At 62.4% G+C, this 23,229-nt stretch overlaps 2 protein-coding genes across 3 annotated transcripts in view; both read left to right on the top strand.

The window, feature by feature from the left end:
- CACNA1S (calcium voltage-gated channel subunit alpha1 S) overlaps window positions 1–12,939 on the top strand; it is a gene marked incomplete at its 5' end in the record, with an annotated part of 49,062 nt that extends 36,123 nt beyond the window's left edge. The window contains 15 exons of the mRNA XM_082330004.1: window positions 1,749–1,877; window positions 2,526–2,591; window positions 3,110–3,201; window positions 3,691–3,850; window positions 4,390–4,517; window positions 4,960–5,056; window positions 6,486–6,588; window positions 7,728–7,829; window positions 7,949–8,073; window positions 9,130–9,258; window positions 9,969–10,165; window positions 10,924–10,988; window positions 11,466–11,575; window positions 12,125–12,241; window positions 12,491–12,939. Coding sequence (XP_082186130.1) covers window positions 1,749–1,877; window positions 2,526–2,591; window positions 3,110–3,201; window positions 3,691–3,850; window positions 4,390–4,517; window positions 4,960–5,056; window positions 6,486–6,588; window positions 7,728–7,829; window positions 7,949–8,073; window positions 9,130–9,258; window positions 9,969–10,165; window positions 10,924–10,988; window positions 11,466–11,575; window positions 12,125–12,241; window positions 12,491–12,751 — 1,881 coding nt within the window. The 3' untranslated portion in view covers window positions 12,752–12,939. The remainder of the gene's footprint in view (window positions 1–1,748; window positions 1,878–2,525; window positions 2,592–3,109; window positions 3,202–3,690; window positions 3,851–4,389; window positions 4,518–4,959; window positions 5,057–6,485; window positions 6,589–7,727; window positions 7,830–7,948; window positions 8,074–9,129; window positions 9,259–9,968; window positions 10,166–10,923; window positions 10,989–11,465; window positions 11,576–12,124; window positions 12,242–12,490) is intronic.
- A 4,744-nt stretch (window positions 12,940–17,683) lies between these two features.
- KIF21B (kinesin family member 21B) overlaps window positions 17,684–23,229 on the top strand; it is a 39,734-nt gene continuing 34,188 nt past the window's right edge. For both annotated transcript variants that reach the window (XM_082330385.1, XM_082330384.1), the window contains exon 1: window positions 17,684–17,762. In XM_082330385.1, the coding sequence (XP_082186511.1) occupies window positions 17,725–17,762 (38 nt within the window). In that variant the 5' untranslated portion in view covers window positions 17,684–17,724. The remainder of the gene's footprint in view (window positions 17,763–23,229) is intronic.

Genomic DNA, 23,229 nt, shown 5'->3' with positions numbered 1-23,229 from the left:
CATCCCTGGCCCCGGCACTGCCCATATCTGACCTGAACGGAGTATCTAGCAAAGCTGTCCCTGGTTGTTGAGGACAGGATGCTTGGCCTTGGTTCATCTGACCATCGCCCTGTCTGTGTAAGGCCTGAAGGGGTTTGCCTCCACGAATGCAGCCTCTGACACTGTTAGCCAGAAGAATGGTTAGAGGGGCAGCTCTTGCACCGTGTCTTCCCCCAGGGAGCTGGCTGTGTCCCGTGGCTGCTGTCCTGATGTGCTGGGGGGCTGAGTGGGCCAAGCCCTGTGCTGGTGGCCGAGACCAGCATGGGGGTGCAGTGGGGTGGAGATGCCCTGGGTTGGCCCATAGGAGCTCCCCTAGGAGCTCTGAAAATGGGGAGAGGCTGGCTGCAGGTTCCCACATGCTGGAGCCTCTTCCCAGGGGTCCCAGGGGTCCCAGGGCCCTGGTGCTGGGAACTGCGGAGGGCAAGCTGGCCTTCGCTGGGCACTGCCCAGGTCCGGACGGTGAGGACATGGTGCACTGGAACCAATGAGATGTTACTGAGCCCCGTGCTCACTGTGCAAGTGCTAGGCACTAGGAGAGCGAACTGCGAAAGAAAGAGGGGTGGGGAGAGGAGATGGTGTTTTCCAGTGCAGCCCTGGGAACTCAGAAATGCCAGACTGGGGAAGTGGAGCTGCTGGGAGGGGTGTTTACAGCTGGGTTTTGTTGCCCTGAAATAGCTGGGAGTGGGTGGGCTGGATGATGGGAGAGAGGGGGATCCAGTGGCAGCAGTAAAGCTCTGGGAGGCCGAGGGGGCAGTGGGAAAGGCATCCCGGGCGGTGATGGAGTCGGGATGGACAGTGCCTGGCGGAGGCCAGGAGGGTTTGCTCATGGTTCCTGGTGGAGAGGCTGGGCCTGGGGCTGTGCCATGCCAGAACAACGAAGCCACCAGCATTTCCAACAACCAATGTCCCAGGTGCTCCCAGACGAAACCTGGCCCTTTGAACCCAGCAGCTGTGCCTGCTGGCTCCCCTCCTGCCTGCCCATTCTGCCCTGAACCCAGGAGTCCCCAGCCCTGGGACATGGCTGTTTGCCCCTCCAAGGGGGCCCCGCAGCCACCCCAAGAAAGTAGGCATCGCTGCAGGTAGGGGTGGCACTGGGCAGCACCCCCGAGAGCCACCCTGCCTTCAGTCCCACCTTTGGTCTGTGAAAGCCCTGCTGGGACATTCTCAAACCAGCCTTTCTGTGCTTAAACAGCCATCATTAACCCTTCATGTGCCTGGTGCCTGGCCTACAGCTCACCTTACAAATAGGCCCCGAGGTGGGAGCGTCCCATATGGTACGTGCTGGGCGAGAGCCTGGAGGGACCTGAGCCTGTCCTTGGGTGGCCCTGTCTGGCATGCGGTGAACAGCACAGCTCTCCCAGCCTGCGTTACAGCATGCCTTTCTCCCCGCGGCGTCCCATCCCCCTGGCTAACAGGATTGCTCTCATACCCATAACCAGGCGTCCCCAAGCAGCCTGAGGTGGGGGGCAGAGATGTGAGGCAATGGGGCTGGGGAGACGAGCTCATTGGGAAGGCTGGAGGGAAAGTGCCAGCACGTCTCCTTTGCAGTCTGGTCCTCCATGCAGGCAAGGGCTGTGGGAACCGTGACTGGTGCCTGGGGGGGAAATCTTGTTCCCCCCCTTCCCCCTCCAGGACCTGGACCCCCCCTTGTCTGCCTGGAGGCATCAGCACCTCCAAGCTGCCCTCCAAGTGTTGTGCTCTGCCTGCAGGACTCCGATGACAACTCCCGTGTCTCCATCACTTTCTTCCGACTGTTCCGGGTGATGCGGCTGGTGAAACTGCTAAGCCGGGGGGAAGGTGTCAGGACCCTCCTGTGGACCTTCATCAAGTCCTTCCAGGTATGTGAGGAACAGGTATGCTCCCCTCCCAGACAAGCACATGCCCTGGGCTGGCAGCGAGCTCTGATCCTCAAGCCAACTGGGCGAACAGTCTGTCCTCACCAGACAGAGGAGGAAAGCTCCAGTGCTGGCAAGCTGCTGGCCTCAGGTTGGACCAGGGGCTTGTGCTGTGTAGGAGAACATTGCCTGTATGGGTGGGAAGATGGGGGGGTCTCCCTGGCTGACACCGCCATGTGTGAGAGCCTGCGACACCGCTGAGCTGAGCAAGCCCAGCAGCCGTGGTCCCAGCAAGGCTGGGCTCTGCACCAAGCGGGTCCTCAAGGGCATGCTGCAGCGGCTCAGCACACAGCCCCTGAGCCTGGGCAGCTCCCTCAGCCCTGGGCATCCCTGGGTTGTGCCCGGCCTTCATCCCAGCTGCAGAGACCGGCTGCTCCCTTGGGGGTTGGCGTAAGCCTCCCATGCGTGAGAACTGGAGAGTGGGGCTGGTGGGAGGGTCGTTGGAGGAACAGGCAGAAAGTAAGCTGTCCCCTCCCCACACGGAGGCCTGGATGCTGGCCTCACGCAGTAGCTCCAGATCCAGCCTCTTGTCCCTGAGTTGCCTTGATGCTGGGCTGGTATCTCACACAAGCCATGGTCCTTTTGTCACAGGCTCTGCCCTACGTAGCCCTGCTGATTGTGATGCTTTTTTTCATCTATGCTGTGATCGGGATGCAGGTGAGAGGCACAGGGGTGGGATTTGGTCTTGAACAGATGCCCTGAGCCTGATAGCATCTGGGGACATGGGATGGAGAGGGACTAGATCCTCTGCCAGGCACTCCCTTGGACTTTGCACATGATGGGACCATTTTTCCCTGGTCTCCAAGGATGCTTATAGCCCCAGCAGCCTCCTCCCATCCCCAGGCTGCAGTTAGGGAAACTGAGGCATGCAGCAAATAGCACTTTCGGAGTCAATGGCACAACCTAGACACACAGTCACCAGTGTTTGTGCCTGGTTCACAAGACCTTCTATCCTTGGCCCAGATGAAGTACAGCACAGACAGGGGCATTTTCAGCATAGGCAAGAATATCCAAAGAGCTCATGAGCCCAGAGCACCCACACCCCGCTCTCAGTCTCTTTTGAGGACACCCAAAGCCAAGTAAACAAGAGGAAGAGAAGCTCAGGAACGTGGGTGCTCTGGAGGGTGGTTGGTGCCTGAGAAAGGGAGCTGGGGACCTGACAATGTGATTTACAGATGTTTGGGAAGATCGCCATGGTGGACGGGACCCAGATCAACCGAAACAACAACTTCCAAACCTTTCCACAAGCTGTGCTGCTGCTCTTCAGGTCAGTCTTGTCTTGGCGAGCGAGCAGCTCCAGAGGGGAGCTGGGCTCAGGGTCGGCATGGGAGCCCACCAGCTTGGAGCGAGGGAGACCAGCATTTCTGTAGTTGATCTCTTTTTTGCCCTACAGAAAAATCTCTTGTAGCAGTGGAAGCATTTCAGGAGCGTCTGTCTGTTTGCCTGGTGTGGCTGAGCTGCAGCAGAGAGGGGTACTTTGGGGTTTCTGTTCTGATTGTTTCCTTCCCAGACTGGATTTTAATTTGTGAATTGTGAGGAAACTCAAGGGGAAGCAAGAGCTCAGCCCAAGGCTTTTCTTGACTCCAAACACTTCACTTTGGAGCTTTCAATACAGCAGCACAGCAAGCCCAGGATCCTGACCACTCCTTCCCTGTGGCTCCTGGTTCCGCTGTGCGCTGGGCTGGCCGCAGCCCTCACTGCGTGCCCAGCTCATGTCCAGGGCCGGCAGGGACCAGCAGGCATCCCCTCTCCCCAGGTGTGCGACCGGCGAGGCCTGGCAGGAGATCCTGCTGGACTGCAGCTACGGCAAGCTGTGCGACCCCGAGTCAGACTTTTCCGAGGGCGAGGAGTACACCTGCGGCACGGGCTTCGCCTACTTCTATTTCATCAGCTTCTACATGCTCTGCGCCTTCCTGGTATGCCAGCTTCCACGGGGCTCCCTTTGGCAGCCCTGTCCTGGCCCTGGGCAGCCCCTGGGTTTGAGTTAGCCTTGCATCTTGTGGGGCTGAGCCCACAGCACCTTCTTCCTAGAGGCATCACTCCCCAGCCCATCTACCCAGCCATGCTGTAAAGCTGGCACCGCGCTCCTGTGGGGCCCAGGATCCTCCGTTAGTTCCTTCCAGCCCCCATGTGCTGCCATCCAGATGTGTCTGTGCTGGCTCTTGCAAGGGTGGAGAGGGGAGAGGTGCCCTGTGCCTGCTGCAGCCTTTTATGTGACCTCCTTGGGTGGGAGGCCCACCCCTGCATGGGGTGACCCACAGCATCCCCTGGTTCCAGGGGCACCCAAGCCCCTTTCTTCTCAAACACATCTGCCTGCGTTTTCCCATGGCCCCGGGCAGCACTGCGCTGCTCTGTGCTGGCAGCTGCGAGGGCTGTCACTCAGTGCCCCAGGGATCTGCTGAGTGCTTGGCCCTGCCCTAGCTTTCATCCTTCACACCCGCTCCTCTGCCCTCAGATCATTAACCTCTTTGTGGCTGTCATCATGGACAACTTTGACTACCTCACACGCGACTGGTCCATCCTCGGGCCCCATCACCTGGACGAGTTCAAACGGATCTGGGCTGAGTACGACCCCGAGGCCAAGTGAGTGACAGGGGGTGAGTGGCACAGAGGGGATGGTCCATGGGGAGCCCGGGGTGGGCTGCCCTGAGACACACGTGGCAGCGTGAGCTGTGACACTGTCTAAGAGATAGATTCCAGCGTCTCAGAGGTGGATGTGGACTTGCCAGTGTATTCCAGGCCTGATACAAGCCATCAGGATGTTTGGGGACGTGAGACTTCCAGTCCCCTCCTCATCCAGCCCTAGTGATGCTACCAGCTCTTCCCATGCCACTGTGCACCTTTATCTGCTGTCGGGTGCCACAGGGAACAGCTGCTTTCCCCAAGAGGAGCGTAGAGAAGGGCAGGGATTTGCCCATTGCAGGAGCACGGGGCAGGCCACAAGGATGAACCACCCGGCCCCTGCCTGAACCACTCTCCCCCGTGTCTGCCACCACACTGCTGATGCAGTTTGTTGCCTCCGCAGGGGCAGGATCAAACACTTGGATGTAGTGACTCTGCTGAGACGTATCCAGCCTCCCCTGGGCTTCGGGAAGTTCTGCCCACACCGTGTAGCTTGTAAGGTAAAAGCCAAGGGGGTAGCAGGGTGTGTGAGCACAGGGACACCTTCCCCAAGGTGTTTCTGCATCCTCCCCAGGGAGGCTGAGGGTGACAATCCAGCCAGCTTCCCAGTGGCATGTTTTATACACATGCTCTCACCTCTGCTGTTTAATGGAGGGAAGTATTTGGGGGGCAAGGAGAGATGCTGTTAACCTGCACGGAGCTGATATGTTTCGGGATCTTGAAGATAAGGGCTTGCCTGTGCTCACCCCCACACTGAGGGGGCTGGCACTGGCGGGTTGGTCTCTGCCCAACTGGGAGCCCTCAGTGCAGAGGGACTCCCAAGCCACACTGGCGTGCCCCGTGTCTGCATCTGTTGCAGGAGGGCAACGCTGGGCCCGAGTACCTGGCCATGTCAGCTGGGCCATAGAATTTTGTTTCCAAGGGCTGATAGCACTGGGGGAGCTGGGAACACCAGCTCTGTAGGTATGAGTACGCTCCTCCTGGCTTAGCTCGTTCTGCACACATCCAGGGCGTGCGTGAGGCTCGCATAAACCATGCGGGCAGGGGCTCAGGCACTGGTGTAAGCCCTCCTGGGTCCTGGGTAAACTCATTAGGAGATTTGATCCCCAGATCCCTCATGGCAGCCTGGGGCGCTTTCTGGAGGGTGGAGCGCAATGCGGAGTGACTCCCATCTCCTGAGCAATGCTGTGTCTCTTGCTGGCTGGTTGTTTGGTTGGGCTGAGGGAGACCTGATCGCTCCCTACAACCGCCTAAAAGGAGGCTGTAGTGAGGTGGGGGTCGGTCTCTTCTCCCAAGTAACAAGTGATAGGACGAGAGGAAACGGCCTCAAGTTGCGCCAGGGGAGGCTGAGATTGGATATTAGGAAATATTTCTTCACTGAAAGGGTTACCAAGCATTGGAACAGGCTGCCCAGGGCAGTGGTTGAGTCCCCATCCCTGGAGGTATTTAAAAGACATGTAGATGTGATGCTTAGGCACATGGTTTAGTGGTGGGCTTGGCAGTGTTAGGTTTATGTTGGACTCAATGATCTTAAAGGTCTTTTCCAACCTAAACGATCCTGTGATTTTCCCCCCTGGCACCAGTACCCCATAGGTTGGGTTATTTCCGCAGATCTGACCTGGCTCTCCCCGCAGCATGGCCTGGTTTAGCTGGCCGGTTAGGATGAGTGATGGTTAGGATTAGTGATGAGTGATGGTTAGGATTAGTGATGAGTGACGGGCCCCTGGCCTATGCGCTGCCAAGCGGTGGTGCAGAGCCCCATGGGCCTGGGCAGAGCAGGGAGGGCTCCGTGGCCGGCAGCTCAGTGCCCCGAGCAGAGCCTCTCCCCGGCCAGCGTGGCTGCCCTCCAGCCAGGACAGGCTGCGTGTTTGCGGGGAGCTGCCAGCCTGCTCTGCTGCCTTGGGTCACAGTTGTTGATTTGCTGTGCAGCGTCTAGTGTGCATGAACATGCCCCTGAACAGCGACGGCACCGTCACCTTCAATGCAACCCTCTTTGCACTGGTGAGGACAGCCCTCAAGATCAAGACAGAAGGTAAGTGATGCTCCTGTCTGCCTCTACAGCCTGAGGGGAGGACCCTCTCCTTGTGCTGCAGGGTGCTGGTTACACACCGTTCCCCGACGCTGTCCCGGGACCTCAGGGCACTTGCCTATGGGGCTAGACCCTCTGGTGCAACCCTCGGCTTCATGCCATTAATGATCTCATTGGACCAGAGACCACGGGCACATGCATGGGGCTGCTCAGGCCAAGCCTGGAGGACGTTATTTGTTGCAGGCACATGTGTTGCAGCCCTGAAGAGCGAACCAATGCCACCCCAGCTGCGTAACTTCGCCCTGAACAGCTCAGGAGTGGTTCTGACCCAGTTCCCATCCCTGCCACAATGCACAGCCTCTGGCCTCCCTTCCCGCACTGTTGAGTGTAGTCTGATCTCCCACTGCCCAGCACCACCTGCACCTGCTCCAGTTTTGCATTTCCTCATGTATTTATAATCTCAGACTGGAATGGAAGGGGATGGATCCTCTTTGAATTTAGCTGTGCTGGGGAGGAGTTGCTTTCACCCGCTTCCTTGCCAGCAGCATGGTTTTCAAAGCCCTGCTTTGGGAAGATGCCACACCAGCTTGTTTCCATGTCTGTGGGTCAGGCAGTGTCACACGAGCAGCTCTGCGGCTGGGCTGGGGCAGCCAGCTCTGGCAGGAGGTGAGGCTGGGCAGTGGTGGGCTGCTGGGGCTGGCGTCTCCCAGCAGCATGGCATGGGTGCCTTCCCTCCAGCTGGGGAGGGGAACGTGGCCTCCAGCACGGTGCAGGCAGCCCTGGGAGGAGCACAGGAGATCTTGGAGAACACACGGGGACAGACTGGGGTTGAAGGCGAGCAGGAATGGTAAAGCCTGTGAGAGCACCGAAGGGGAGGTCAAAATCTGTTGTTGATCACCAGAACAGAGACGGTGGCACTGACCCTCCACCCGTTTGCTAGGTCTGACTCAATCTGTAGTTAAAGTCTTTTTCCTAACAATCAAAGCCTCATTCTTACAAAGCTCATTTTTGCTGGGTGGGGAGGCAGGAGAGGAGCTGTCATGCCCTGGAGGAGTCTGGCCAGGTTTCCACATGCTTTGTCTTCACTCATGCTCACGTTCCCCTGGGAACGAACCACTCTGTCCTGCTCACTTTTCTTGCAGGTAACTTTGAGCAGGCCAATGAAGAGCTCAGAGCCATTATCAAAAAAATCTGGAAGCGAACAAGTATGAAGCTTTTGGACCAGGTCATCCCACCGATTGGAGGTATGTCACCGGGGGGTACTTCCCCGAGGGGCAGGGACACCTGGTTGGGGTCTCCGCTGCTCCGACAACTCAGGGCCTTGTGATAGGCGGTATCATCAGGTTGGTTTCCTCCCCTCCAGATGATGAGGTGACAGTGGGCAAATTCTATGCTACTTTCCTCATCCAAGAGCATTTCAGGAAGTTCATGAAGCGCCAGGAGGAGTATTATGGGTACCGGCCGAAGAAGAATCCTGTGGAGATCCAGGTTGGTAGTGTTTGGCTGGTGTTGGAGGGGTGACCCTTCCTGGGGGCAGGCAGGGTGTGGTGGGGACCTCTGCAGACCAGGGAAGAGGCTTCCCCCAGCTCAGGGAAGTCCAGGGTGACTTAGAACTGCAGTGACATATAGGGACCTCTCTGCCTCAGGCTCTGGAAATGAGGTGGCCCCAGGTGAACCAGCACTGAAGCCATGAGCACTCCACCACTGAGGGTGACCTTAGTCTCCAAGGTGCAGGTGACTCCGGAAGCAAAGGAGATTTTTGACCCTCTGTCTCACTGACTTTGGCCACGGAGATGGCTCAGCAAGGTCTGATGCCTCACCAAACAGTTTTAAGACCTGGAAACCCCTACCACAGACTAACATCTGGGCCAAATGCTGCCCATCCAGGCCCTTATCCATCTGCTCTTCTGTGTTCCCAGGGCCTCCTCCCTTTCCTGACCTTAGCAGTGTTGCGGATAGTTCTGCGTGCCTGGTGCTCTCTGTATCACCTCTCATTGCCTAGTGCAGCATCAGGTGGAGAGGGGTTGATGTGGCTGATCTTGAGCAGGACCACTGCAGTCAGAGAAGCCTGCACAGCAGCGCTGCAGGATGCTGTCAGGGTGGGATGGGAGAGGATTTATGTGCCTGGCCAGAGCAGCTGGGATGTCCCCAGCCTCTCCTGACCTTATAGGGAGGAAATCACTTGTAGAGATAAAAGACCAGGCCCCAAAGGTGCAAGGCAAGGAAAAGAGCCGGGCCCCAGGTCAGATATCTCCAGATCAGGGACAAAGGCACAGCTACCCCTTGGGTACCACCAGCCTGACCCTTCGTCAGGCTGCCCTTAGCGTGCCCCTTTGTGGGACAGCATTAGCCCAGAAACTGTTTCATCAAGCGCAGAGCCAGCCAGCTGCAGGGTGACCCATGGCCTGTCCCTGGTAGGAGACCTGGCAGGGCAGCATGGCTTACCAGGTGAGCATGCTTCGTCATGTTTCCCTCTCCAAAGCCCAATGTGAGATGGGTGGCGGGGCCAGGCCACATCCAGCCATGCCTTCTTGTCCCCACCAGGCTGGGCTGAGGAGCATTGAAGAAGAAGCTGCTCCTGAAATCCATCGGGCCATCTCTGGGGACCTGACTGCTGAGGAGGAGCTGGAAAGAGCAATGGTGGAGGCTGCCATGGAGGAAGGAATATACAGGGTGAGTGCAGCCCTCAGGGCACCCTAGGTGGTGGTGGTCCCACCCAGCCCCCATTTCGATGTGTTAGTGGTGGGTCAGCATGGCTACCAGCAGCTGGAGGACAGTCCACAGAGGTAAGCCTGACCATGAAAGACAGCGTGGACCACAAGGATGGATCAGCACTTCTTTCCTCTCCCTGAGTCATCCTGGGCAGCCTGCTCTCTGCCTCAGTTTCCCCTCTGTAAAAGGACCCTGCTCATATGCCTGGCAGGCATGTGCTGAATGTTTACCCACAGGTCTGGAACGCCCCATTCACACCTTCTGCCAGGCTAAGGCAGGACAGCTCAGGTGTCATCGTCACCAGCACAGGAACAGATTCACTTCCCACTGCCTGGGAGTCTTTGAGACAGCCTGGGCAGCTGTGGTGTTGCACCTCCTGCTGTGTCCAGAGGTGCCACCAGCTCAGGCTGTCCGACAGAGGTGGCAGGAGTTGTCATGCACAGGGCTGGCTCTCATCCCAGTGCTGCTGTGTGACCCTCACACCTCAGTGCCTCAGTTTCCCCACCTGGGCAGTGAAGCTTTTGACACCATGCGGTCTGCAAGGTGCAAGCTGAGAGACAAGCAGAGAGACCGCTGTTCCCGTGGGCACCCCCACGTCTCCTCCCATGGGAATGGCCCCAGAACAGCCCAGAGCTCCAGGCCTCCTCTGATGCCCTCCCTGTCGGTTGCAGAGGACAGGTGGCTTGTTTGGCCAGGTCGACAGCTTCATGGAGCCCAGCAGCCCCCTGCAGCCCCACGTGGCCAGCCAGAGGCCCCTGCAGTTCACGGAGGTGGGCAACGAGGACCTTGACTCCCCCGTCTTCCTTGATGACTTCCCCCAGGAAGGCAACACCAACGTCAACAACGCCAACAGCAGCTGGCTGGAGGGGTAAGGGCTGGTGAGCCTCGCGTGGGCAAACGAGGAGGGGCAGAGCTGGGCCGTGCCCAGTGGCTCCCAGCAAGGCTGTGCTGGCGGCTGGCTGCATGTCGGTCTTGCCCAGGGGCTCTACAGGCAGGGGTAAGGTCTGGAGAAGTGGCTGAGTTGCAGCAGCGAGGTCCCTGCAGACTCGGGGAGGAATCTAGCACTGGCGGTGGAAGTGGCTCCATGGACACAGGAGCTTTGTGCAGAAATTCAGCCCCCTGGGGTGTGAGGCAGGGCCCAGGCAAGGGGACAGGGAGGGCAGAGCCCCCTCGCTGGTCCCCAGGCCCCAGCCTGGCAATCCCAGAGATGTCCCCAGAACATGCAGGGTAGCTCCAGGGCTGGCGTGTGACCCTGTGCGCCCTTCTTGTCCTTCCCATCACTCCTTCATCTCGGTGCCGTGAGGATCAAGGTGGACAGCAGGGCTCCAGGGATGGCAGGAACAACCCTTCCCCCTTCCCCGCCAATCTCTGAGTGCCAAGGCCCAGGCAGGGGCCACCAGTGCTTGCCTGGGCACAGGTACAAGGGACAAGGGTTACCAATGTAAGAGGACGTACTTAAGCCTACTTCTTGGGGTATCCACCCTGTTCATCTGTCCCAGCTGCCCCTCCTGGTCTGCCCCCCCCCACTGCATTCCCCGGGGTGGGGAAGGTGGGGAGGGCTGCGGCCCTGGGTGGAGCCGGCACACCGTCCCTGCTCAGGCTGACCCACCTGCCTGCCCTTGCCAGGATGGAGTACGAGGACGAGGTGCGGAGGAAGATGGTGCCAGCAGCACCCAGGCGTCCAGTGCGGGGTGAGTCTCAGCATTGTTCCTCTTCTGGGGGATCTGGACCAGCCCAAGGGCCAGGGTAGGGGGAAGGGGCTGATGTTAGCAGGCAGGAGGAGGAGATGCAGACCCCAGCAACTTGGAGGTTAGCTGAGAGCCCCGAGCACAGCGGGACCTGTCTGGGGAGCTCCTGGAGACCCTCCTCCCACCTTCCCACCCTGCGGGGTGATGGAGCATGGAGCCAGTACCTTGGGCTGGGGGAGGACTGGCCACCCTGGGGCAGCAGGGTCACAAGACTGTGTTCTTTTCCACGAACAGGGACTTTTTCCCAACCATGATGAGGAGCCAGCATGGCGCAGTGGGCAGGCACTGGGACTTTAGTTGGTCCCAAACCCCTAAACCGTTTGGTTCCCCCAGTCTAGTTAACCCGTTCCCAGCTGATCTCCTCTGGGTGGCAGTGGTGTCCTTGTGCCCATCTGATGTCCCCACCTTTCCCTCTCCCAGAGTGCAACCACCCCTTACCCATGGAGAGGCTGCAACGGAGGCCGAGCAGGAGGCGAGGGGCCACCTCTGGGGGTCACCCATCATCAGGGCTGCACCTTCTCCCCCAGGAGGTAAAGGGGGCAATGTATGTCCAGAGGCAGCAATGTGGGGGACATGGGTGAACCTCCCTCCCCTCCTGGGAAAGGCTATCACAGCCGTGCTGTGGAGGAGCCGGTGTCTCTAGGGCTCCTTTGCTGGAGCTTTACTTTCTGATCAGCTCGGAGAAGGAGCCGGGTCCCCACCCCGCTGCTGCAGCGGGCACAGGGTGCTCATCCAAGCTGGGACAGCTCGAAGCAGCATCTCTCTGATTGCCCAGCTGCCTCCAGAGCCGGGGCAGAAACAAGGGGTGCATCAAGTTTGCTCCCACACTCCCCTGGCTGCCCTTGGCTGGCCACAGTGCCTCATTGTCTGGCAAGTGCCAGGGCTGGTTCCCAGCTTTCTCTGCCCACATGGTCCCGCTGGTCCCATTGTGGATGGCGCCCTGGACCTAGCAGCTCTAGCAGGATGAGAGTGTGTGTCCAGGCTGGGGACGGTACCTGCGGCCCCCATATTAACGTGGGAGAGACCTTCCATGGGCATTGCCCAAGCCCAGGCTGCAGCTTTTTACTCCTCTTGCCCAGCTGCCTGGAGAGGATGGCACCATGACAGGAACGGCGTCCAGCTCAGGGTACCAGTGGGGTGAAAGCAGTGACCCAAGCACATCCTCTACCCCGGCCATCACCTTTCTCATCCAGGAGGTAAGGCAGGGGGCACAGTCTGGCAGAGGGAAAGGCAGGGCTGCCAGGGAGGGAAAGGGGCTGGCAGGGGTGCCATGCTCATGCCAGGCTGGGAGGTTGGAGGGCAAAGCTTAGCTATGAGGGTGAGCAGCAGGCATGTGCCAGTGCAGAAGGCAGCAGGGAAGAGGAGGCGAGGGTGGGCTGCCTGCAGCAAGGGACGCTTCTACAGACAGAGCACACATTGGGCTGTGACCCCATCCTCTGCTGCAGGCTCTGATCTCCGGGGGCCTTGCGACTCTGGCCCACGACCCGTCCTTCGTGGCAGTTACCAGGGACGAGATGGCAGCCAGCAGCCAGCTGGAGATGGATGAAGTGGAGAAAGCAGCCGTGGAGCTGCTAAAGGGAAGAGAAACACTGCAGGGCACAAAAACTGGCTCTGCCCCCCAGGGCACCTTGGCTGCATCACCAGCCAGCTCCCCAGGGCTCAGCGCAGCCCCCTCCCAAGAGACCATCGCTGTCACTCGCCTGTGAGCCGCCCGCTGATGCAGCCCAGTGGGCACGGTCCCTTCAGGAGTTTGCATGGGGTTACTGGAGCAATGCCGCACTGCTCCCCCTCTGCCTGGGGTCCTGGTGGGCTCTGTCCAGCTGCAGGAGGATTTTTGGGCCGGGTCTCCAGGATGCGGGTGCAGGACAGGACAATGCTGTGCTGGCAGGGTCTTGCAAGAGCTGGACAGGTCATTAAAGTGTTCCTGCTGTGTGACTGTGGATCCCCCTATCCCCTCCTTCCCCTGCCACCCTGCCTGCACAGCCTGTGCCCACGGGTGCTCACTGCCTGGCCCGGCCTGGGGAGGGGGCTGCAAATGCGAGCTCACATTTAAGCAGAGCTGGCAGTGATTCATGTGGCAGCCTCCAGTCCCCACGCTGTGGGAGAGCTGGCCACTGCGGTACAACTTCTGTCACTTCAAGTGTCTCCAAACACCGCTCTCGGGCTCGGGCACCCACAGCTCAGCCCAGCCCGCGGGAGGGTCCCTGCTCCCAGGTGTTCATGCCTCAACCAGCCATTTTGAGGGTGCCAAGCTCTGAGGGTCCCCTGGTATCCCAGCAACTGGACCCAGCACCCTTATGGCTCTGCTGGAGCCTATTCCTCCTGCTTGCAGCCAAGCCTGTCCTGTGGGGAGAAGGACGAGAGGCTTGGGCAGATCTGCCTTGGGCTGGGGCAGCAGGCAGGCACAGGCTTTGTGCTGGAGTGAGGCCTGGGGGCTTCTTGGCTCGCTCTCAGAGCTGGGTAAGAAACTGGGGAGGGGGCAGAGGCGTGAGAGCATGTCCATGTCTGTGCAGCAGCCCTGGGTCTAACCAAGAGGAGAGTTGGCCGCTGCAGAGCGATTTCTGTCACTTCAGGTATCTCCAAACACCATCTTGGGCACCCACCACTCAGCCCAGCCCACAGGAGGGTCTCATCCAGCCCACAGACATCCCCACTGCCCTGCGGGGCACAGGCCAGAGACGCCACAGCCAGGAGAGCGCGGGGAGCACAGTGCCTGCTGTGCGCCCGTGCCAGCGCTGCCTGCGCACTGTCCGCTGCTGCCCGGTATCAAGCAGCAGCTGAGGTTATTCCTCTCCGGGAATGGGTCTGCTCAGGGGTTTTGCTTTACAGACCTCAGTGCCCCAGGCGGGGTCTGGGTGCCGAGCGCAGGGACAGCCTCTCCAGGCTGTCGCTTTGCTGGGATCTTGCTCTGGAGGGCCCCCAGCCCAGCCGAACTGGGCAACGCGGGGCTCTTCCTTGCCTAATATATATTAAAATGCAGCAAACTGATGGGTCCCAGGGGAGGTGCTGGATCGATAGAGCTTGACTGCTCTCCAGCAGGGCATTTATTTGTTAACTTAATAAAAGGGAAATGGCTGTTGCTGAGCTCCAGCTGCAGCCTGAGTGCCGGAGAGCCCATCTTGCACAGGGGACATGGCAGCACAGACAGCTTTCCCCCAAGGGGATGCAGGCAATCTGCAGGGGCGGCGTAGGGGCAGTCGCTGCATCCCTTGCTCCCGCTCCACTGCCCCGGGGCAGGACGTGCCCCGCCGACACAGACGCCCAAGCGCATCCATCTGCTCCTGAGGAAGGGGCACGGGGCGGTTGCCAGCGAGGCTCTGGCGTCTGCTCTGCTGGGGGACGGCAAGGACACGCTTCGTTAGTCACAAGTTGAGCGGTGATGGTTTCCTGGTGCCTTTAGTGAGGAGCGGAACTGCATGTGCCACTTTCCAAGGCAGGTGGGTGCTCACTGGGGGCTCCAAACATGAAGGGTGACACTATGGTGGGGACATACTGTGGTGATGGGGCAGTGCCTCTGCATGCTCTCCTGGGGGCTGTGTCCTGCTCATCCCCGTGACGGTGTTCTGGAGCTTACCCATCCCAGCAGATGCCAAGCCAGCTCCCGTGGGGCGCGGAGCCCCGCGCACCCGGCTCCTCAGGAGGAGCACGAGCAGTTGGGGGAGGGACGGTGCTGTTGAGTTGCAGGCATCCAGACCCCAGAGCAGCGGGCAGCTGCTGGGCTCCACACTGGGCACAGCTCGGACTTCATCAGCTGTGAGCCACCAGTACTGGCGTGTCTTGGCTGTCCCAGAGCAGATGGGCATTCTCTCCCAGGACACAGCCTGGGCTCCTCAAAGTAAACCTTAGCGTGCCTCAGTTTCCCCTCACACTCCATTGCTGTTCACCCTGACATCCACACCAACCCATGGAGCTGGGGTTTCCCTGTAGGTCCTACACCTGCTTCAGGCTGGAGATGCTTTTTCCTGCCGAGCCAGAGGCTCCCCATGTCCCCGGGCAGGCTCTGCCTGCGCTGCCAGCACAGGGCGGCACGTCCGTCTGCCATCAGCCCCAGCAACGTGAAGGCAACTGACAGGGAAGCCAGGACAGGACTCCTTCAGCTCCTTGGTGCCTGCCTGTCCCCAGTCCTGCTCCCTGATGGGCCCTGGACGTGTTCCCCTCGCTAGCCTCCCGAGAGCAGGTCACAGGATGGAGCCAATCACCCCGTGGGTACCATCCTCTGCTGCATGGGTGCCCAGGCTGCTGCTTGCCACGTGGTACGGACGGGGCATGCTGGAGGGCTGTGTCGGCACCTGGGCACCGTCCAGTCGTGCCCATGCCATCACCCTTACCCCCTGCCCTCTTGGGATGGGCTCTTGCCACAGCCTTGGGCAGCCCACAGGGTCACCAGTGCCCCAGCCCCAGTGGCTCCAGCAGGAGCACCCAGCTCACCACTGTCCTGCGCTGGCTCCTGCTGCTCAATGCTGTCATGTCCCTGCACCGCAGAGCTCCGGGCTGGGACCAGGTGAAGCCATGGAGGTGTCTGAGTGATGGCAGCCATGTGGGGAGGAAAGCCCCGGAGGTGGTCATTCACCTCCATCCTCCTCCAGGCACTGCTGCTGGCAGGGGCAGGGACCTGCAGGGTCCCGGTCTCTGTCCCCTGTCCCAAACCGAGTCACCGCACCCCAGAGCAGGCTGCAAACATCCTTCATCGGCACCGGGGGGCTGGAGGATTTGGTCTGGGGACCACACGGGGCTGGTGTTTCCCTCCTCAGTGCCAAGCGTAACGTGGCCTTGTCGGTGGTGGGTGGCTGGGGACAGCGCGTGGGGTGACGGCTGTGCTCAGCACCCCTGCCTCCGCCTGCGGGCACAGCCGGCAGCACCTGCACCCTCATCTACATGCAGTGGTCTCTCACAGGCTGCCCAGCTCCTGCCGCTGCCCCTCACTGCGATGCCCCCGCGTTTGTCTGCTAGCGGGGAGCTGGGGGCCTTCTGGGGGGGGACATCAGGCCCCCTCCTTGTGTCCCACTCATGGGCAGGAACAGGGAGAGCTCCCATGTCCCCCCACAGCAGCACCCGAGCCACCGGGCCGGCTGTGAGCCTCTCCCATTCGCACTGGGGACAGTGAAGCTGGGTGACGGCAGAGGCTCAGGGACGGGACAGGGCAAGAGGGCAGGCAGGAGCAGGCAGGAAGGAAGCCAGGTGGAACGAGATCCCATGTGGGACCCGGGTGCTCCCAAGGCTGGTTAGGGAGTCAGGTCTGGACCAGCTACACCTGGATGCACTGGGCAGCACCAGGCTGCACTGGGATGTGCTGGGCTGCACTGGGCTGAACCAGGCTACGCTAGGCTGATCCAGGCGGCACTGGGCTGCACTGGGCTGGCAGGGAGCTGACGGCCCCCCCGGGCTCCCCCAGCCCCCGGGGTCCTCCCTCACCAGGATCTGCCGGGGCCCCGCTCCTCCCCGGGGACAGGCAGTGCCCACCCCGCAGGACCCCGGGCTGCAGTCCCACCGTCCCCGCGGGGGCCGCCCCGCACAGCCCAGTACAGCCCGGTACAGCCCCGCACAGCCCGGTACAGCCCCGGTACAGCCCCGCACAGCCCCGGTACAGCCCGGTACAGCCCCTGTACAGCCCCGGTACAGCTCTGCACAGCCCCGGTACAGCCCCGGTACAGCCCCTGTACAGCCCCGGTACAGCTCTGCACAGCCCGGTACAGCCCCGGTACGGCCCCGCACAGCCCCGGTGCAGGCCGGGGCACCGTGCGCAGGCGGGAGCGGGGCCGCCGGCCCGGCAGGGGGCAGCAGGGACCGACGGGTGTGAGCGAGAGTGTGAGTGTGAGTGTGTGTGAGTGTGTGAGTGTGTGAGTGAGGGTGTGTGAGTGTGTGTGAGTGTGTGTGTGAGAGTGTGAGTTTGTGTGAGTGTGTGAGTGAGGGTGTGTGAGTGTGTGTGAGTGTGTGTGTGAGAGTGTGTGTGTGAGTGTGTGTGAGTGTGTGTGTGAGAGTGTGTGTGTGAGTGTGACTGTGTGAGTGTGTGTGTGAGAGTGTGTGAATGAGGGTGTGTGTGTGTGAGTGTGTGTGTGACAGTGTGTGTGTGAGTGTGAGTGCGTGAGTGTGAGTGTGTGTGTGAGTGTGTGTTGAGTGTGTGTGAGTGTGAGTGTGGGAGTGTGACAGTGTGAGTGTGTGTGTGTTGACTCTGTGTGTGTCTCGAGTGTGTGTGTGTGAGAGAACGTGTCTGTGGGTGAATGCGGGTGGGGGCCGGATGCGTGTGCGGCGCGTGAGGGTGGCTCGGGGGGGTTACGAGTGTGTGCGTGCGTGTGACTGTGGGTGCGTGTGAGTCTGTGCGTGTGCACGTGAGCGTGAGTCCGTGTGCGTGTCCGTGTCCGTGTGAGCGTGTGTGCGGGGCGGTGACTGGGGGGATGCGGGCGTGAGTGTGTGCGTGTGTGCGGGGGGCTGACAGCTGTGCGCGTGTGCGCGCGTGTGCACGCGTGTCTGTGCGTGTGCACGCGTGTCTGTGCGTGTGCACGCGTGCCCGTGCGTGTGCGCGCCCCGCGCCCTCCCGCCGGCAGCGCCGCTGGGGGCGTGGCCGCGCCCCGCCCCGCCCCGCCCCGCACCTGGGGCCGCCCGCCCCCGCCCCGCCCCCGCCCGCCCCCTCCCCCCGCGGATGCTCGCGGCGGCGGCGGCGGCGGCGCTGCCCGCGCGGGGGATGGCGGCCCCCGACAGCTGCGTCAAGGTGGCCGTGAGGTGAGTGCGGGGGCCCGGTGCCCCCGGGGGCCGCAGCCGCCCCGTGCTTGCGGATGCTCGGCTCGGCGCTGCCCGTCCCGGGGCTGCGGGTCCTCCCCCGAGCCGGGCTTTGCCCCCCCGCTGTCCTCCCCCCCGACTCCGCGGCGTTCCGGGGCTGCCCCCCGCTGCCCACCTCCCCTCCGCTGCGGCCGGGGGCGCTGGGGACCCCGGGCCCTCCCCTGCCGAGCGGGCTGTCGCCCAGCCCTTGCGGCTCGGCGGCTCCCGGCTGCGCCGCGGGCGGGTTCGGCCCCCGGCGGTGTCAGGCGAGGCGCTGCCGGGGGGTCCCCGCCCGCCCCCCCCAGGTGGCGGGGAGCGCTGCGGCATCGCGGGGTCCTTTGTGCTGGCTGCGGGCTGGGAACAATGCACCCTGCAGACCGCGCGCCTCGAGGAAGGCGCCGCCGGGGGGGCTGCGGGAGCGGGGGCGCGGGGCTGGGCGGCAGCCGCGGGGCAGAGCACGGCTCGTCCGCGGGCCCCGCGGGGGCGGTGGAGCGCGGGGGGCTCTTTGTTAGCGCCGTGCCAGGCGGGGGTGCTCCGTGCGCAGCCGCTGGGGTCCCGCAGGCCGCCGGCGTTCGGCTTCTCTCTGCCCCGAGGGGAGGAGGGAGCCCCCGGGGGAGGGGGGGGGCCGGGCCCCGCGGGAGGGGGGGGGGGGGGGGGGGGCCGTGGCCGGCTGTCACGGCGGCGCTGCCGTCCCCCGTGGCGACCAGCGTGGGGCGGGCAGCGGGCGGGCGCCTTCCCCCCGCTCGCCCCCAGCCTGCGCCGGCTCGGCCCGCGGCTTCCGGGCAAGCGGGAGCCCGGCCCGGCCCGCGGCGCCCCGAGCTCCGGGCAGGGGCTGGGAGCGGAGCTGCGCTCGGCGGGATCGGGCCCCCGTGGGGACGCGGCTCGGCCCAGCCCCGCGCGGGTGCCCCGCTCTGGCCGTGCCCTGCCTTGTCCCCCGGCGGGGAGCTGCGGGGTCACCTGGGGAGGGCAGGGCGTGCGGTGCCCCCTGCCCGCACCCCTGACGGCGCGGGGGCAGCCTGCGGGGGGCTGCGTCAGTCCCCGGAGGAGGATGTGTGGAGGGCACTGCCCTGGCCGGCCCTTGCCCGCCTGGGCAGAGCCAGAGCACAAAAGATGCTGGGCGCAGCATCAGTGATGGAGGGAGAGAGGATGGGTGTGGGGCTGCACGCACTGCTGCCTGTGTGCACGGCTGTCTGCGTGTGCACGCGCGTGTGTGCACCAGGACACCTCCCAGCGCTGCCTGCCCATCCAGTCTTCTGTCTGGGAAGCAGGTGGTGGTGATTTTCTGCCTTGCTGCGGTCGAGAGGCTGAGGATCGGGGCCAGGCTGTGGTGTTCAAGGCTGGGGGAGCTGCAGGGGAGGTGACAGCATCCCGCCGGTGTGGGTGCTGCTGGAGCGCCTGAGCAGGGGTAGGGCTGGGCTGTGCCAAGGCCAGGGCGTCCGTGCCTGGACACTGACCCGGGAACCGAGTGATGCCGGTGGCTGGGGGTGGAGATTTCCTGCTGGCCGGACTCTTCCCGTCCTCCATCCTGCATTTCTCTCGGGATGAAGCCTTTTAACAAAGGCCCGGCTCAAGGCTGGGGTCCCTTTTGCCCGGGAGATGTAGTGGGTGCTGCTGGGGATGGTGGCTGTGGAGTCATTTCTGCGGGGCTCTTCCCCCCGAATCCCTTTAGCCCCTGCCAGTGCTGGGGTAGAGGGCTGTCCTGTGCACGGGGAGGGGATCACAACTGGGAGGTGACTTGAATTATGCAGCATTGCGGTGGGGCTGGGGTGTTCATGGCGAGGATCCAGGGAGCGGGGGGGGGGGGGGGGGTGTCCAACTGTCTCCCACCCCCTCCTTGAGAGAGCGAGCCAGCATCCCACTTGGTGCAGCCGGTGGGTGCCAGGCAGCTGGGGTGGTGTGGGTGGCGAAGGTGAGGCAGCAGGACAAAGGAGGGCTGGGAGCAAGGAGGCTGCGAGACAAAGCAGGCAGGTCGCAGCGCCATGCGGGAAGGTGGCTCTGAGGCTGGGCCGAGTGCACAAGGGCCGAGCTGCTCTCCCTGCGGACCACCTGCCTTTTCTGCCACAGCAGCCCTGGGGGGGCTGGCGATGGGGCCCCTCCTGCCCTGGGCCAGGAGCAGAGCGAGGTTTTCCTTTGTGAGTGCCATGACACCCCGCCAGCGCAGCAGCCGGGCTGTGGGGGTCTCCAAGACCCCCCCCGCCCTCCGAGCAAACCTGCCTGCAGATCTCACCTCCCTCGGCTGTCAGAACATGGAGGAGGTTGAATGCCTCTGGGGTCTGGCAGGGCACGGACCAAAGCTCCCCTTTTGTCTCTTTGTAATAAGATGCATGTGCCAGCTGTGCCGTTTCTTCAGGGTCTCTGTGTCCATGCTGCTGGTGGGAGTGAGGTGGGACCTGGGGAAGGGCTGGGGACACTGGGAAGCGATGGGGGCTTTGGAGGAAGGTGCTGTGTGCTGCTGGGGTTAAACAGGCTGGGTGGTAGGGATGGTCCAGCTGATGTCAAGAGGTGCTGCAGCCACCGGACCCATCTCTGGGGCCTCACAGAGCCTCAGGGTGGGAGGAATGGGGACAGAGGAGCAGGGGTGCTGGGGCTGTGCTGTCCTTGGGGGGACCCGGTTCTCGCTGGCCTGGCAGGAGGAGGCAGGAGAGATGCTGTGGTGTTTCACTGTCAACTTCACAGGTTCCCGTCTTCCCCTCGGGAGATGCCCAGCTGCCCCATTGGCACTGGGGGTCCAAAGGAGCCAGGTGCTGAGCCACTGACTGGGGCACAGGGGTGTTATTCAGGCTCCCTGTGTGCCAGGAGTGAAATGGCTGGTACCTGCTGCAGCACTGCTGTCAGCAGAGGGAAATGCAGGCCCAGCGGCTGCTCCTGGCCCAGGGGCTGATTTGTACCTGCACCTTGTACCTGCAACTCAGACCTGCACCATCTGCAAGGGCAGGGCTGGATCCTGCCCTGACTCCCGCCCTTGCTGCAGGCAGGGTCTGCTTTCACTCGCCCATCGGCGGTAAACCCGGCATGTAGCTCCATGGGCGCGTCCGAGCTCGCTGGCTCCAGCAGGAAGCAATGGGGCCGAGCTGCCGGCGGCAGTCAGGTTGGGCGCCCGCACGCCCTGCGCCGCTGTAACGGTCTCAGCCGGGAAGCTGCTGCCTGCCGCGGCGGTGCTGAGCGGGGCGGCGCGGGAGCCCTCGCTCCTTGCTGCTGAGGGTGGGTTCTGCAGAGACTGGGGAAGGCAACAACTGCTGTTTCTTTCTGTAGGTGACCTTCAAATGGGTGGCTGCAACGCAGCCAACTCGGCAGCTCCCCGCTCGTGCCCTTCATCTGGGAGCACAGCCGTCGATTTGGGGCTCACGCCTCCCCTTGAGCCTCTGCAGCACCCCTCCCTGCAGCACCCCTCCCTGCAGCACCCCGGCTCGCAGTCAGGTGCTGTCGGCTCTTGCAGCCGCAGTGAGCTAGGGGTGCAGCGGGGGAGCGGGACTCCCCGTGCCGGTTGCAGGAGGTGGAGCCCAGCCCCGTTGCGCGCGGGTGGTTTTGCTGTGTCAGGAAGGGCCGATGGCGGGTATTGACCCAGAGGCTATTAAACTCCTTGGCCGGGGGAGGTCTGAGAAGCCCGGCCGGCTGCAGAAACGCTCCCCGAGGGCACTTTCAAACCACCCAGCTCATCGGAGAGAAAGTGCCAGAGCTGCCTGCGGCACCCGAGCGCGCCTGGCCGGCTGCGGAGACTCAGGAAACGGAGCTTGTGAAATTGGGGAAGGAAGTTGAGTCGGATTTCAAGTTTATTTAAACCCTGCAACCTCCAGTGCTCTGCTGCTCTCATAAACACTCCAGCCGTGATGCTCTGTGCTCCACACGGGCAGCCTGGTGCTGGCGGTCTCCTGCCCCGGGGAGCTGCTCCCTCCTCCTCCTCGGGAAGAAGGACGCAATGTGCTGCTCGGGACGGGACAGACTTACGCGCCCATCGCCATGTGCCCTGCAGGGCCTTGGCTCAGTGGGAGTGTGCTGGCAAAGGCCACGTGCCCAGATCAGCTGGGCTCCCGGCCCTGCCAGGGTCCTGGCATCTTTGCTGCCACGTGGCCAGGGCTCCTCTGCCTGCTGGGATGGTTTCTGCAAACCCAAAGCCTCCGGGACCAGCTGGGGTCGGTCCCTGAGGAGGTGGAGTTGTTGTAGCCCTTCCAAACCAGCTCCTGCCAGGGCAGTTTTGGGTCCGGATGGAGAGGTGGTGCAAGCCCAACTCATGCCATGCTGGTGTGCCTGTTCCCCAAGGGTTCCGGCATGGAGAGGGGGGGAACAGCCTGGTACCCGCTGCTCTCCATCACCACGGTGCTCCTGCAGCTCTGAGCCCCTTGCGTGGTCCCAGGGGGACACGGTGGAGTGGCTCATGGGACACTGTCTCCTGCCAGCTCTGGCTGGTGTTGGGCTGGTTTTGCTCAGGTGTCACGGGGCCGTGCAGGGGAGAGATGAGGCAAACCCACCCCACTGATTGGGATGTGCCCAGCTCCTGTGGTGATGGGGGGACAGCCTGTCCTGGGGTGGTGGCACAGCCCAGCCCTGGGGTGCCCCGTCTCCCATTCCCAGGGGCTGGGGGTTCCCTGGTGAGCAGCCCTCATCCCGGGAAGGAAATATCTCAGGAGGCTGCTATCGCCTGTGGGTGCTGCGCAGGCAGAGCACCGGTGCGGGCACCCCCAGCCGCTTTCCCCATCCTTTGCCTCCACTGAGGGCAGCTCAGCCCAGGCAATGGGGGCCCCCCATGTCCTGTGACTGTTTTGCTGCTGTGCTGAACCCATTCGGGCGAGCTGCTGCTCTTCGGTTTCACTTTGGGGCTTCCCAACCCCAGTGCAACGCAGGGTTGTGCGTGCTCTTGGCTCCCAGTGAGCCTGGTTAAATTGGCCTCCCCGGTCTGGAGAGAGATGTGGGGGGCTGTGGCGGGTGGGGGGCCCCTCGGGGTCGTGGAGGGAAGTGCTGAGCTCAGGTGTGTGGGCGCGAGGGGTTTTTCTGCGCCTGGCTTCAATCAGGCGCACGCTCGCCGGCTTTTGCAGCGGAAATGTTAGAACGGGGATGGAGACGGTGCCGGCGCGAGGGGGGAGCAGGACCGCGCCCTGCGGTCCCACGCAGACACGCCATTGCCTGCGGCATCGCTCGGAGCAAAGTAGCTTTAAGAGGCTTTTGATACCTGCACCCATCACCCATCAGGAAGGGATTTAAATACGTAATGCCATGAAGTCTCAGGAACTTGGGAGGCTGGGGCTGTCTCTAAGCCAGAAGACAGAGCCAGCTGCAGCTTTCCTGTACCAGCAGTGAAATTGGGGGCAGGAGAAAATTGCAGGAGATGAAGCCCTAAACAAAGCTGTCAGGAACACGGCTCCTGGCCCCCGAGAGGGAAGGCGATACCTCCACTGAGCCCACTGCTAACTGAGGAGCCAGCCCTGGCCGGGCTGCT

This window comes from Platalea leucorodia (genome assembly GCF_965183815.1).
Source record: "Platalea leucorodia genome assembly, chromosome: 19".
Taxonomy (NCBI): Eukaryota; Metazoa; Chordata; class Aves; order Pelecaniformes; family Threskiornithidae; genus Platalea; species Platalea leucorodia.
This window is presented reverse-complemented; position numbering and strand designations above follow the sequence as displayed.